The 14770-nt window shown below is 40.3% G+C and overlaps 1 protein-coding gene across 1 annotated transcript in view; it reads left to right on the top strand.

The window, feature by feature from the left end:
* Nucleotides 1-14770, top strand: part of LOC150083068 (aconitate hydratase, mitochondrial-like) — a 305010-nt gene that overhangs the window by 45095 nt on the left and 245145 nt on the right. Inside the window, exon 4 of the mRNA XM_090377767.1 lies at nucleotides 13745-13883. Coding sequence (XP_090233893.1) covers nucleotides 13745-13883 — 139 coding nt within the window. The remainder of the gene's footprint in view (nucleotides 1-13744; nucleotides 13884-14770) is intronic.

Below are 14770 nucleotides of genomic sequence, written 5' to 3'. Positions count from 1 at the left end.
ACTTAATGCTAAAGCACGACAAATAAGAAGAAAAGCCAAAAAAAGATTCCTGGATACAGTTCGCTTCCACTATCACAAAGAACACCAATACTAGATTAACCTTTTTTTTATCTTAAAAGAATCTCTTAACAGAGCACGCAATGCTTTAGCAGGGCCAGCTGATGGTATAAAATATACCATCAGCTGGCCCTGATGGTATATTTTATATTATGCTAAAACACTTGAATGATACCACTTTACAAACTCTACTAATATTTTTTAACAGAATTTTTCAGGAACATGTTTATCCTTACTCTTGGAGACTTCCATTTGTATTAGCCATCCCCAAACTAGGAAAAGACCTCTCTAATTCAGTTAATTATCGTCCAATTTCTTTAACTAGTTATTTGGGGAAAATACTGGAGAAAATAGTTCTCAAGCACTTCACCTGGTTTTTAGAGTCACATAACATCTTACATAAAAGTCAGTGTGGCTTTCGGCAAAATAGATCTGCATTAAATATGATGACCAAAGCAGAGTCAAACATCAGGAATGCTTTTGTCAGAAACGACCACCTAATTATGGTAAGTCTGGATTTAGAAAAGGCCTTTGATACAACATGGTGTTTCAGTATTTTATGAGATCTTCACACCTTTCGATTACGAGGCAGGTTTCCTTTGTTTATTCAGAGCTGTCTCCAAGGCAGAACCTTTCAGGTCCATTATCTAAATGTTCTTTCTAGAATCCATATACAGGAGGAGGGGGGGTCCCTCAGGGATCTATTTTGAGTCCTACTCTATTTTTTGTAAGAATAAACAATATTATCTATGATATTACAAGCACAGTAGAATTATCATTATGCAGATGACCTCATGATCTCGTGCCAAGGAAAAAAAATATGAATTCTATTGAGAGACGGCTTCAGATCTTGATTAACAAAATTGAGTTGTGGATGTTTCGCAATGGCTACTGCTTATCAACACAAAAATCCAATGTATTCATTTCTGTAAAAAATGTAAAATTCACCCTGAGCCTGAATTACAAATTAAAAATCTCACCATAACTATCAAATAGTATCAGATTTTTTGACCTAATCCTTGACAATAAATTAAACTTCTTACAACACATCACATACCTGAGAACCATTTGCTTGAAAAAATTAAATATCCTTAGAGTACTATCTTCATCCACGTGTGGGGGTGCTGACTGATACACTCTGCTTCGACTATATCGGGTATTAATCCGATCTCGCTTGGATTACGGAGCTCCAGTCTATGACTCTGCCAAGAAAAGTGCACTAATTTGGCTAGACACTATCCATCACAATGCTCTTAGAACTGCTTTAGGAGTTCAGAACATCCCCTGTACAGAGTCCATATATAGATGCACACGAACCTCCACTCCATCTTCGGAGGAAAATGTTGCTACTCAACTATGCAGCAAAAATACGAAGCCTTCTATTTCATCCTATCTAGCCATACTTATTTGAGCCCCAATGGACCACCTTTTATCAAAACAAGCCAGTTGGGATAAGGTTGTTACAGTTAACACAATGCTGGAATTTAAACATGGGTAATATCTTTTTTCAGGAAACAAACACACATGACCCTCCATGATCTAGTTATACACCTGTCTGTGATCTCTTTTTCCAACAATGGGGGAAAAAACAAGCAGCAGATCTCGCCATCAGGAAAGTCCATGCTGCACATGTAGCTAATCATTCTCTGTGGTTTCATATATATATATATACTGATGGCTCAAAAACAAGTACAATGGTAGGTGCAGCGGCACTTCCTACTATCTGTTCTTGTTCTGTGTCTCTTCCAAAGGAATGTAGTGTCTATACTGCCGAACTGTTTGCAATAAAGATAGCTCTAGATCACATGACTGATCTGTCCTATAAGCAAACAATGATCTATTCTAACTCTTTGAGTGCAATAACAGCATTAAAAAATTCGTCCAAGCCACTCCACCCTGGCTTGAAGCAAATTAGATCACAGATAAATGAGTTATCTGCTGCTAACCAATCAGTCACTTTCCGTTGGATACCAGGTCATGTAGGCATCAAAGGAAATGAATATGCAGATCAAGCTAAACATCCGATCACTGCAAGCTCTCTTAAATTTCAAGTGCCATATACAGACTACAAATCAGTCATAAAAAATGTGTGCGAAGAGCAATGGTTGCAAATCTGGAAGGCTCGGAGTGGAAATAAGCTGCTTCAATTTAAACACAAACCTAAGTTGTGGCCATCAAGCATGCAATCAAATAGGCAAGAGGAGGTGATCCTGGCTAGGATGCATATTGGGCACATGCATCTAACCCATATTTATCTACTCATGGGGGAAGATCTGCCTATTTGTACATTTTTTTCAGTCTACACCTCACTTACCGTGAATCATATTCTAATAAATTGCATACCTCATCTGATTGGAGATGATGCAAATTTAGACGAGTTCTTTGTTTTTTTTTTTAAACAAATAGGATTATTTAACAGATTTTAGCTGGTAATTGCATTATGGAATATAATCAGGCACAATATGGCCTTAGCAGCCCTTGTGCCATTAAATAACATACCAACTAACCAACCAACGAAAATTCAGCCTTTGATCCTCCTTTGTGAATTGGTGTCACATTTGCACATCTCCAGTCTATTGGTACCTCCCCTGAGTCCAAGGAAGCTCTCATAATTATGGCTAACGGTTTGCTTACTTCCTTTGCTGCCTCCTCTAATATAAGTGGATAGATCCCATCAACCCCAGGTGCCTTTCTTGTTTTTATCTTCAACAATTTCTCCTCCACTTTACTCTCAGTTATTACAAGATTATCTAGCTTACTGCCAGAGTTGAATACACCTCTGGCCCCCTCGCTGAATAACTCCTCATGTGTAAATGTTAATGCAAAATATTCATTTAGCATGTTAGCTACCTGAGCAGGATCATCAACAGTTGAACCATCGATATCAAGTGGACCAATCTGATTCATCCCCTTCCTTCTAGAGTTTACATAAGTAAAGAACTCTTTGCTGTTTTTCTTTGCATCCTTTGCCAAAGATTTCTCGTAATCTGCCTTCGCCTGCCCAACTTTCTTTGTAACTTGGTTACAGATCAACTTATCTGTCATAGGCTTCTGTGTTACATGTTAATTTATATGTATCCCATGCATTTTTCTTCTCTGCCATATGTCTCATTAGTTCATCTGACATCCATTTAGGCCTAAACCTTGAACAATATTTCTTAGTTGGTATGTAAAGCCTAATAGCTTCCAAGATAAGTTCTTTGAATGCTTCCCGTTTTGAATTTGCTGTTAGTTACATCATCAGTTGGTCCCACTGTATAGAATTTAAATACTGTCTCAGACCATCGTAGTCGCCTTTACGAAAGCAAAAACCCTTCCCTTTACCCCTGATAGTAGTTACCTCTTTGAGTAAATCCCACTTCAGTCCACTGTGATCACTGCCACCTAGTGGTTCCTTTATCTGCAGATTCTTATTGCATGAAGAATCACTACTGATAATCAAATCAAGAGTATTACTCCCTCTAGTTGCCTCCCGAACATGCTGATGTAGAAAACAATCATCCAATAAATCCCCAAAAGCCTTGCTAGTGTGTGAGTGACCAATCCAAAAATTCCAGTCAATATCTGGGAAATTAAAATCCCCCATTATAAGACTCTGATTTACTGGCCCACTCTATTTCCCTGTACAGTGTCTTATTGTACTCATCTGAGTCATTAGGCCTATAGCACACTCCTACTCTCAATTTTGATCTCCAAATGCTTATGTCACACCAAACTGCACTGTCCAGCGATGTCGACTGGTTTCACTTCCTTAGATTTTATGTATTTCTTAACTAATAGCATTACCCCTCCTCCCTTCCTATGCTGTCTATCCTTTCTGTACACATTGTACTCCCCAAATTCTAGTTCTGCATTCCTTATATCTGTGTGACACAACGTCTCTGATATCCCAACAATATCTGCCTTTAATGTTTTGAGCAATACCTCAAATTTTTCAAATTTATTTACCAAACTCCTAGCATTGGTGTACATGCAAATATACATGCATCTGTTCCTATTCTTAGCGACCCTAACACAACCCATGTGTTTATATGTACCGCAATGACTTCCAGCAGTCTCTGAAATATCCTGCATCTTGTTTTCCAGGCTTCTGCTCATTCCAATAGAAGCAGTGCTGCAAGAATCACTTTCACCTCTGCCAGTGGCTACTGTTAATCTATTAGTCCTTGTATCCCCCCCCTCCAAGCTAGCAGTTTTCCGACTCACCTAACACTGCCTCGATAACTTCAGCAAATATTCTTGCACCTTTTCTATTTAGGTGTATCCCATCCCTGTAGAAGCAGTCTGTCCTGTTAACAAGTACAGACCAGGCTGAAAAAAATTCTACCCCTGAGCCTTGCACAATCTTTCCAGGGCCGAATTGATCGACAAGGCTCTCATCATATCCTCCCTCCTATCGTGTCTGGGCAGAATTGCAGACACTTTCAAATTCAACCCTAATTCACGGGTTTTTTTCAGCAGTGACCTGTACTTGTTAAGTAATTCTGCCGGTCTCCTACTGTTAATATCATTCGTGCCAACGTGTAGAACTATATCACCTTTTGTACCTTTAAAAGATGATATCCGCTCTACAACGTCATCAACCTTTGCCCCTGGCAGACATACCCTGGTCCTGTTCCCCCTATCCTTTTTACAAAGCATGTTCTCCGTTTCCCTGACAATAGAGTCACCAACAACTACTAGTTCCTGTTGGACCAGTGCATTCTGCCTTGAGGGTTGCCGCTGTGTTGCATGATGACCTGCAGTTGCTTCGATTTGCATAACAACTCGCTGGTCATAATGTTTTGGCTCATCGGTGTATGCAATAATGGCTTCTGTGATTATTGCTCTAAAGGTATTCCATAATTTTAATATGTTAATCCTTCCTCTGTGATCCACCCAGTTAATTGCTGGCACGTAGTACCTTAAACTGTTATAATTTCCTTTTATGAAATTAAAACCCATGCCTCTTCCTTTAACTACTGCAACATTTTTCTTCATCAATGGTTTTTGAATTGTAAGCCCTCTGATGTCATCTGACTCTTGAGTAATGGTGAGGTCTAGAATATTCTTGCCCTTAGTATTTTCTGTTAGATGCTGATACAAATAATAGTCATTTATTTAATTTTGTTTTCCCTGGTGAGCTTTCCCTCCGACATACTTTGCTCAATTATGGGCAGATTGAAATCACCCATAATGAGACATGCACGCTTGCTTTCCCATTCTATTTGCATGTAGAGACCCTTGTCATAATCTTCACATTTCTATGGTCCGTAGATTACTCCCACTCTTATTATACCTCTACTTCCAACTGACTCATATCACACAGAATCTGAGCCGGCTGGCATAACTTTTGACTGACTCAACAAAAGCTGTTTTTATGTTCAGGCTGCTTTTGATAATAAACATAATCCCACCATCCATTTTAACTTCCCGCTCTTTTATAAATACAATATACACACCATAGTGTAACTTATCATTCCCAATTTATAGGTGGCACCACATTTTCGTTAGTCCTATTATGTCAGTATTAGTTGTCCTAACCAATGACATAACTGTAAAAGCAGTTAAGACTAATAAGTACTCTTCTATGGTGTACTACCCTGACACACCCTGTGAAGTTATTTAAGTCAATGTTATGTTTCCCCTAGCCTTATCTTCTCACTCATTTGAAACATTGCCACCCTTAGGACATATTGCCAACATCTGCTCTTGGGGTAACAAATGAGAATCCCTTGATATGTGCAAGCATTACTTTGACCCATATCATTGAAACATATACAGTCAGTCCTCGTATAGCACGATAGTTGTGTTCCTAGAAACCCTCATGCAATGCAAAATCATGCAATATAAACAACAGGCCCTATGGGAAAAATAGGGTTAGGTGCCGACCACCCAAGATTGAACACACATTTGTAATCAAAACATTACCAAACACAATAAATAATCGTAATAAAATACGTAAGTATTTTATTACGACTATTACGTAATAAAATATTGCTAATTCTTTTGCTTCTATCGTAAGCAAACTTGTTTTTTGTTTGGTTTTCTATCCAAACAGATGACAGCTGTTCCATTTCTTCCAATTCTTTGTGTCTTAATCTAATGGATTTTAATTACACTTTGAGTTGTTCCTGCTATGAAAGTTGTTTTTATTTTCTCTGCATTCTTTGTAATTCTCGGCGTTGCCTCGTTTAGATCTATAGCACGTGCAATGTCACATGGTCTTTCATTTCGCTCAAAGCGTTTCACAATTTCATACTTTTTCTCTATTGACAGAGGCGGACTGGCCATAAGACTTACTGGGGAAACCCCGGTGGGTCGGAGGCCGGTGTGATTTTGGCCATAAACCATAGTATGAGGCCACTACAAATTTTCCCGGGTAAGAATTTTTACCCAGTCCACCTCTGTTTGTCGATGTTGCTTTTTTTTTCTCTCTGAATCTGCAGTGTCTTCATCAGGACACTTCCTTTTCACACCTTTTAAGTATTTTACTCATTTTTAGGGAATAAAGCACAATTACAAAACGAGGAGGCACGCTTGATACACATAAACAAAGCTGCACGCGTGTAGCAACTGAATAAACAACACCGTAAAGGCAGAGATGCACATTTTACTAAAGCACATTTCTGGGGGGTTACTACCATAAAACAATAAAAACAATTTCCAGTTGCATTTCTGCTAGTGGAATCTGTTATAAACTGGTAGTAAACTCGATCTAATTGCATTTGCGATTATACCGATAGCTGGAATTGTGTTGGGTTTTACATTATTATGGTGAAATGTGTTTCCCCTTCACTGATATATAAAAACATAAATACATTTTCAGAATCTTCTCTTCATTCCTATCGTGTTGCATTCGGTTGGGGTGATTCTGCGTTCGACTGCCATTTTTTGTAAACATAAAGGCGAATCTTGCATAAGCGAATTCGGTTCGTGTTATATAAGATATCGTTCCCCCATTTATAAATCGTGTATGATCGAATTCGTGTAGTGTAAACACGTGTTATACGAGGACTGACTGTATATATATATTACCCTTCTCCCTTCCCCCAACTTTCCTTTCCTGAAAGCAAATATGTGGCTTTGTTTTTTAATCCTCTTGGAAGGAACCATCTTACTTTTAGAATTTCCTTCCAGTTTGAAAGAAGAAAAACTGGATATTTTTGTCAATCAACCTTCACCAGAGGCTGATTAATTCAGTCATAGTGTAAAGTATAAAGTGTATTCGTGTCAAACGGCACCAGGGGTTTTCCCCCATCTCCGCATAGTATTCATTGTCATGTGAAACAGAACACTGTTGAGGCCAGAGATTTAAAAGTGTATGGATTTTGTACATGTGTACTGTCGTGTACTGTTGTTCATCTGGTCATTTAGCTGCTGGACCCCTACTGAGGCCCAATGCTGCCCACACTTGGCCCCGTGGAGGCAGACCAGGTACACCAGTATTACATTATTTACTCTGGCAGGCCCTGCCACCTAATTTCCTGAGATTTCAGTGGCTAGGGCCTATGTAAAAAAAAAAAAAAAAAAAAAAAAAATGGGGTAGACACTAGAGGTTTAGATAAGGCCGAGATATGTTTTAAATGAAGGTTAGGTTTAATTTTCCACATTGAAGTTTAGTAGCTTGCAGTGGGACATTCACGGTCAGTAAAGGTAGAGTGGGGGAAGACTGAAGATTGGGGGGAACAGGTAAAAGTATGGCAACGAAAGAGAAGGCGATCCCAGGAGTGTCAGTGGAGCAAGCCCCACCAGGGAGAAAAGGGGGGCAGGGGAGGGGATGAGACAGAGGCCCATCTCTTCCCCTTCCCTGCCTAGGGATAGGGTTTTAAAAGTGAACTGGGAAAAGGTGCCCAGTTCAGAACGCCAGGCGACGTGCTGCAGCAGAGTTGCTGTGGTCATGTGGTCCAGTCGTTGCGTCGCACATGGGAGAAAGAGTCCCGTCCAGAGAGAGATCATTGTCTAGTAGGAGTCCGCATATATGGTGTCGGATCATCTATCATTTGCGATTAATAATCAATCCTAGGAGAGAGAGTGAGGTCCCACCAAAACGGCCATAGTCTGGTTCAGTTTGGATGCTCATGTGCAGGGAGCTTTGGGCTAACGGCGTGCATTATTGATTGCAATTTGTGTTCTCCTTCTTGCAAATAAGTCTTGTGCAAATTTGGCAAGCGCACTATATTCATCGAAGCTGTCCAGGAGATGGTGTTCCCGGTCCTGAGGTAAATAAGTTAGTCTGGTGATTAGGATTCCACGTAGGTCGTCGTACAGTGGACATTGGTGCATCAAATTTTGCGAGCTCTCGCGTTCCCCACATGGACAATGTGGGTCCTCCACAAGCCGAAAGGCTGCAAGTTTTTCATTGAAAGGTCTGTGACCCGTCAGGATGTAAGTGGAGTGGAGTGCAGTCCTGGGTGGAGCCAAGGCGGTGATTTAGGGTACACTTTGTGTATGTCCGGAAGAAATTTCCTTGTCACTTCTCCTTTGGTGCTGTTTGCCCAGCGGGTTTGCCATTCTTGTTTTAGATGCCCCAATAATTGGGTCTTTTCTGTCTTTCTGTTATTTCTAGGTCCGATGGTGTACCCCATGAATGTGACGGGCATCCCTTTAGATAGGTAGTATTGACAGGCCACACCTGACAATCTCCAGGTCCAGTGGGAGAACCCCAGCCAGCACCTGGAGCGCATGCGTACTGACAGTCCTGCATGCACGGGTTATTGTTAGAAGGATTGATCTCTGGATTGAATCACGAATTCTTTTATTTACGGCCATGGCTGTCTTGTGGAACCAGATTGGAGCAGCATATGAGATTGCTGGTATAAATGTAGCCTTATAGTAGAGAGAGAGTGTTCGCTTTTTCAGGCCCCAGTCACGCCTTGTAACACGGGCAACCAGTGCAGAGTAGTTTCTAATTTTTATTCTTAGTTGCTTGAGATGAGGTTGGAAGGAGAGATTGTTGTCAAGGATGACACCTAGATATTTCATTTGGGTGGTAAACTTTATCGTTTTTCCTTTTATTTTAATTTGCGGAGGTCTTCTGATATTTAATGATCCTTTGAGAAGGATCGACGTTGTTTTTGTCGGTTCAATTTGTAGGAAGTTTTCTTCTGCCCATTGTTGTAGGATCTCTAGGGCATGGTTTGCCTGTATCTCCAGTTGGGCCCTGGAGTCTGCCGCCACCATCAGTGCAAGGTCATCTGCGAAGGCTTGACACTTTACTTCCCCCAAGTTGGTGTCAAGGAAGTCGTCGAAGACTATATTCCAAAGCAGGGGGCCAAGAACGGACCCCTGTGGGCATCCTCTATGGATATTTCGTGTTATTCTTTGGAAGGGTGCTACGACTTCAATTCTTCTTTGGGACAGGTATGCTTTGATAATATTGCAAAGGGCGCATGCACTTTGCGGAGTCTGCCAAGGACGCTTGGCCACCAGAGAGAGTCGAACGCCCTAGCAAAATCCACAGCGATCACCAGAAAGTATTTACTTTGGCATGCATTGACAGTATTTATAAGGTTCCTGATGGCTTCGATTGTTGACAGTCCCTGCCTGAAGCCATATTGGTTTGCTGCCTCGAGGTTTGCTGTGGAGTAGTACTGTTGAATCTGCTTGTATAAAAGTCTTTCATAGATCTTGCTCAAGACCGACAGCAAAGCAATGGGCCGATAGGAGGTCGGAAGAGTTGGGTTTCTGTTAGGATTTTATAGGATTAATTTAGTATTGGCAATTTTCCAGTCCTTGGGGAAGTACCCCAAGGACTGGAAAATTGCCAGTCCTTGGGGAAGTACCTGTTTCAGACAACAGTTATAGAGTCGAAGTAGGAGTCCTGGTGTTAAATCCACAACACGCTTAATGATTTCTGGTTCAAGCATATCCTTGCCCGGGCATTTCCTAGTTTTTATCTGCGCAGCAGCGCTCTGAAGCTCTTCCTGAGTGAATGGCTGTTCCTGGTTGTCAGTGGCGTAGTCATCGTTTTCTTTACAAAGCCTGCATTGTGCTTGTGACTGCGGGTAAACCTGCTCCTTGAAGATTGAGTTGAGGATGTTTTCAATCGACTGTTCCCACGATGTTGTAAGCAGTCCCTGCGGTGTTCTGGTAGTCATAAGGATTTCCCCCCTGGGGGTTTGTTGGTGGTAACTTTATATACCACCCCCCAGGGGTCTGTGTTTCCCATGTTGGAGACGAGTTGCTCCCAGGAGTTTCGTTTGCTTCTTCTGATCGCGTCTGTATACAGGTTTCTGGCAGCCTTGTAGCGCTGTCTCATGACTTCTACTTCAGCTTCTGGCCAAGAGCGCCGGGCTGTTTGAAATTCTTTTCTGCCCATGATGACCTCCTTCTGCAGTGACTGCAGATCCCGATTCCACCAAGGCACTGCCCCTGGGGATGGAATTTTCTTCTTAATTGCTATCTTGCTGACTTTGGTGATGAGTCCGTAATCTTTCGTTGAAGGAGATCTGGATCGTCTTCCAGCACCAGGTCCTGCTGTCCAGCATTTACTGCTGTGAGGAGCTTCTCAGCAAACAGATTCCAGTCTGCCTTGTTTATTGCTTACTGGTTGTCCAGTTGTCTTTGGATCGGAGTTCTGGTTAGTGTCCTAGAGATTTTCAGCGTGATGACACGGTGATCGGAGGTTGTCCAGGAGTTTTCTACCCTCCAGTCGAAGATGTGGGCGGCCGTAATTCAGTCATTGTGAGAAGAAAGCCCAGAAATGTTTCTACCCTTTTCAATCCAGATTGAGTCAGTCTTGGGTCAAAAAGGTTGTTGGAAAAGCCAGCAGCAGCAAAAGTTTTAAGATATCCTCAATGATACTGGCAAACACCCTTGTACCACCTTTCTCCAAATAAATACCATCTCTACAAAACAGATTCCTTCTACCTATGAGTGCAAGCCATGCTGATAAAAAAATTTCCTTGCAGAGTCCCTCAAGTCTTGAGTTAATCCACAAGGTTTTCAGCAATCCCTCCTGTTGTGTCTGGGCAGAATTGTGACACATGCATTCTGACCTAACTTCCAGCATTTTTTCAGCATGATCCTATTGGAAGGGGCAAGCAAACGTCTGTGTCTTATTATGGTGACATCATTCTGCCCTAATTGATTGGAATAAGTGGGAGAGAAATGCACCATGGCGAACAAAATTTTTAAGTAAACTAAATGATTATCATTTGTACCAGCATGTTAGAGAAATGTAAAGTACTACATATGGGAAACAGCAACCCCAGAGCAACGTATCAAATCTGTGGTACTACACTGACAGTGGTAGAGAATGAAAGGGACCTGGGGGTGGTTGTGCAGGCAGATATGAAGTTCTCTGAGCAGTGCAGACGGGCTGCAAGAGTAGCTCATGGTGTATTGTCAGTGATATATAGGAATTTTTCTAGCAGGGATAAGGAGGTGTCATTCCCTTGTATAAGGCAATGGTCAGGCCACACCTAGAGTACTGTATACAGGCCTGGAGGCCTCATTTCAAGAAGGATGTAGAGCTGCTGGAACGAGTACAGAGAAGGGCAACAAGATTAGTGAATGGAACAAAGGGGTGCTCTTACGAAGAAAGACTTAAGTTTTGCGAATTACAGTGTCTGGAGACTAGGCACCAGTGAGGTGATCTGATAGAGGTGTACAAAGCCTTGAATGGTTTGAGCATGCTCAATGCTGATGGGATTCTTCCTCTTGCTCAGAATAATCACCTGAGAGGGCATAAATTCAAATTGAGGAAAGACAGATGTAGGATAGATGTGCGGAAATTTGCCTTTAGCCAGCAGGTGGTTGGTAGGTGGAACAGACTTCCATCCCTTGTCGTGGAAGTTGATAGCCTAAATAAGTTTAAGGCTCAGCTGGACAGGTATTTCGAATGAACAGAGGGGTGAAGTGGAAGTGGTTATTTTTTATTTATTTATTTTACTTTATTTTTTTTTTTGGCTGATGCTGCATAAGCTTGCTTTCTTGCATCAAATGCCTCTACTAATGCTAATGCTAATGCTAACCCATCTGATGTTGCTGATGAATTGAATAGGTACTTTGCATTGGTATTTACTGGTGAAAGACACCCTTCATTCTGAGAAGAGGTTGTGTTAGTGAGGCTGAGACATGAATTTAGTAACTTTGATATTACAGATGACTATTCATTAGAAAAACTTTCAACCCTAAAGGCAAGTAAGACTGCTGGAGTTGACGGCATATACCCAGTAATAATTTTGAGTGAGGCAGCTATATAGTGAATAAAACCATTGAGGTTAATTATGAGGGCAACTATGAGGTTAATTATATTGGACTCGGGAGACGTTCTTCTAGATTAGAGAACAGGGAAGTCAGTAACTACACACTGGATGGTCTGACATCAGTGGTAGGAAAAATCTTAGACAGTGTTAGAGAGTGCAATTCATTGACATTTAGATAGAATTGGCATTCTGAAGGGGCATACACTATGGTTTTTGTTAAGCGAAGATCATTTAACTGACGTTGTAAGCTATTTTGACACTGTTACTTGTGACCCGGATGGAGGAAATAATTTTGGCATAGTTTATTTGGATTTTAGCAAGGCATTTGACTCGGCCCCACGAGAGTTTGGTGTATAAGTTGGAACATAGTAAGATTACTGGGAAGATTCTAAGATGGATCGCAGGGCAGAAGGTTGTAATTGACGGATATTTTTCATATTGGTGCAACATCAGAAGTGGGTGATTAGTTCTTGGACCACTGTTGAGTCTGATTTTCAAAAACCACGTAAATGAAGGGACAGACAGCATGATGTAGAGACTGGAAGAGTCATTAATAATTAGTGCCATGCAGCACTCCTTCAGGATGACTTGAACAGGCTTCAAGAATGGTTGGGAAAATAGCAGCTTTATTTTAATGCAGAAAAATGGAAGGTCTTGCACTATAGGGAGGTAATAATCCCACTGTATAAGTCAATTGCAAGGTCTCATTTGGAACACTGTGTCTAGGTATGGAAACCTCATTTAAAAAAAGACATTGAGCTTGAGAGGGTCTGAAAGTTGCCTCTGCAGGTAGTTGAGTCTGACAGTTTGAAGTAATTCAAAGCTCAATTGTATAGTTACCTATGTTAAGAGGAAAGTACATAATTTGGTTTTTTATCCTTTTTTTTTTTTTTTTTTTCTTTGCCGTTGCTGCAAAAGCATGGGGCTTCTCTGAACTAACTGACTGATACTAATACCTCTAATCCTGCAATAGGGCTGGGTTTGAAGGTGCTATGCAAACAATAAGAGACTGAAGAACCAAAAAAAAGCAATCCATTAACTTTATAAATGAATCTCCTTATGGCACCTACTGAGAATGTTGAATCAGCTATATCTTGGCAATTAGGACAATCTATTAAAAACCAAAAATGAAATAAATAAATGACCAAGCTCCTGCAATAAACTACTTTAAATGTGAATAATATATTCACCAGCTTAGCTGGAAAATTTAAATAATAATACATTTAAAAAAGTGATAAGAGTTTCTCAGGCAGCTTTGATGTCCTTTTCATACATGCTTCTAAAAATAATTTATTTCAATCTCAACACGTGTACCATAACTTGAGTAGAGTATACTGAGGTTTCAGTTAGTTAACATTTCATGTTTTATTTTCACTAATAAGTAAACAAAAATATATTATGTAAGTAAAAAGAAGAAAAAAATGAAAAATGCAGTAGTAGTTCTGGTTAAGAATTTAAAATTTATTGATTCAGTTTATATTGATAAATTGTTTTAGGTTAAAACGGCCATTAACGTTATCAGAGAAGATTTTGTATTCACACTTGGACCAACCAGAAACACAGGATGTTGAGAGAGGATCCAGCTATTTAAGGTTGCGACCAGACAGAGTAGCCATGCAGGATGCTACTGCACAGGTACTTTATACAACAGTGCAATTTACTTTGTTAAAATATCTTTTAATTTTTTTTTATGTTTAATAATTTTGTATTTCTTATATTGTTTATTTCTAAAAATGAGTATTCTGTAACTAATTATAATGGGTAAACTGATCATTAAAACAGAGCAAATTTGCAGTTATGCATTTCTTCATGAGGCATGTAGAAAGCATTCCCTTTGCCTTACTCAAGATACAGTACTCAAGATGTGGCCCAACCATTACCATATCCCATTGTATATCTCCTTGAGTACTGCATAGAGGTCTGGAAGCTTTGTATTATATTAATGGTGGCAAATGATGAAGAAAGTAAGCTTATACAGCATCAGCCAAAAAAAAAAAAAAAAATCCCATTTCACCTATTCATCCCCACCAGTAGTTTGTCTGGTTCCTTCTTCAGTTTATTCAAGCTATCCACTTCTACTACATCAGATGGAAGTTTGCTCCAGCAATCAACCGTGTATTGGCTAAAGTCAAACCTCCACACATCTATTCTGTAACCACCCTTCCTCAAGTTGAACTTATGTGCATAGTCTGAACAAGAGGAAGAATCCCATCAGCATTGAGCTTGTTCAATCCATTCAAAGCCTTAAACACCTCAATCAGATTGCTTATAGATATCTAGTCTCCAGACATTGTAATTTGCAGCACTAAAGCCTTTCTTGGTAAGAGAACCCCTTTGTTGTCCATCTCTGTACCCACTCTAGCAGCTATACATCCTTCATAAAATGAAACCTCCAGACCTGGTATGCAGTACTCAAGGCATGGCCTTACCATTGCCTTTATACAATGGAATTATCACCTCCCTGCTAGCAAAATTACTATATATCATAGACAGAACTGTATGTACTGTCCTGGTAGCCTTTT

This window comes from Mastigoproctus giganteus, chromosome 7 (assembly GCF_048544385.1).
Source record: "Mastigoproctus giganteus isolate SK-2022 chromosome 7, ASM4854438v1, whole genome shotgun sequence".
Taxonomy (NCBI): domain Eukaryota; kingdom Metazoa; phylum Arthropoda; class Arachnida; order Uropygi; family Thelyphonidae; genus Mastigoproctus; species Mastigoproctus giganteus.
The sequence above is the reverse complement of the archived record's forward strand: the minus strand, read 5'-3'. Positions and strand labels throughout refer to the sequence as shown.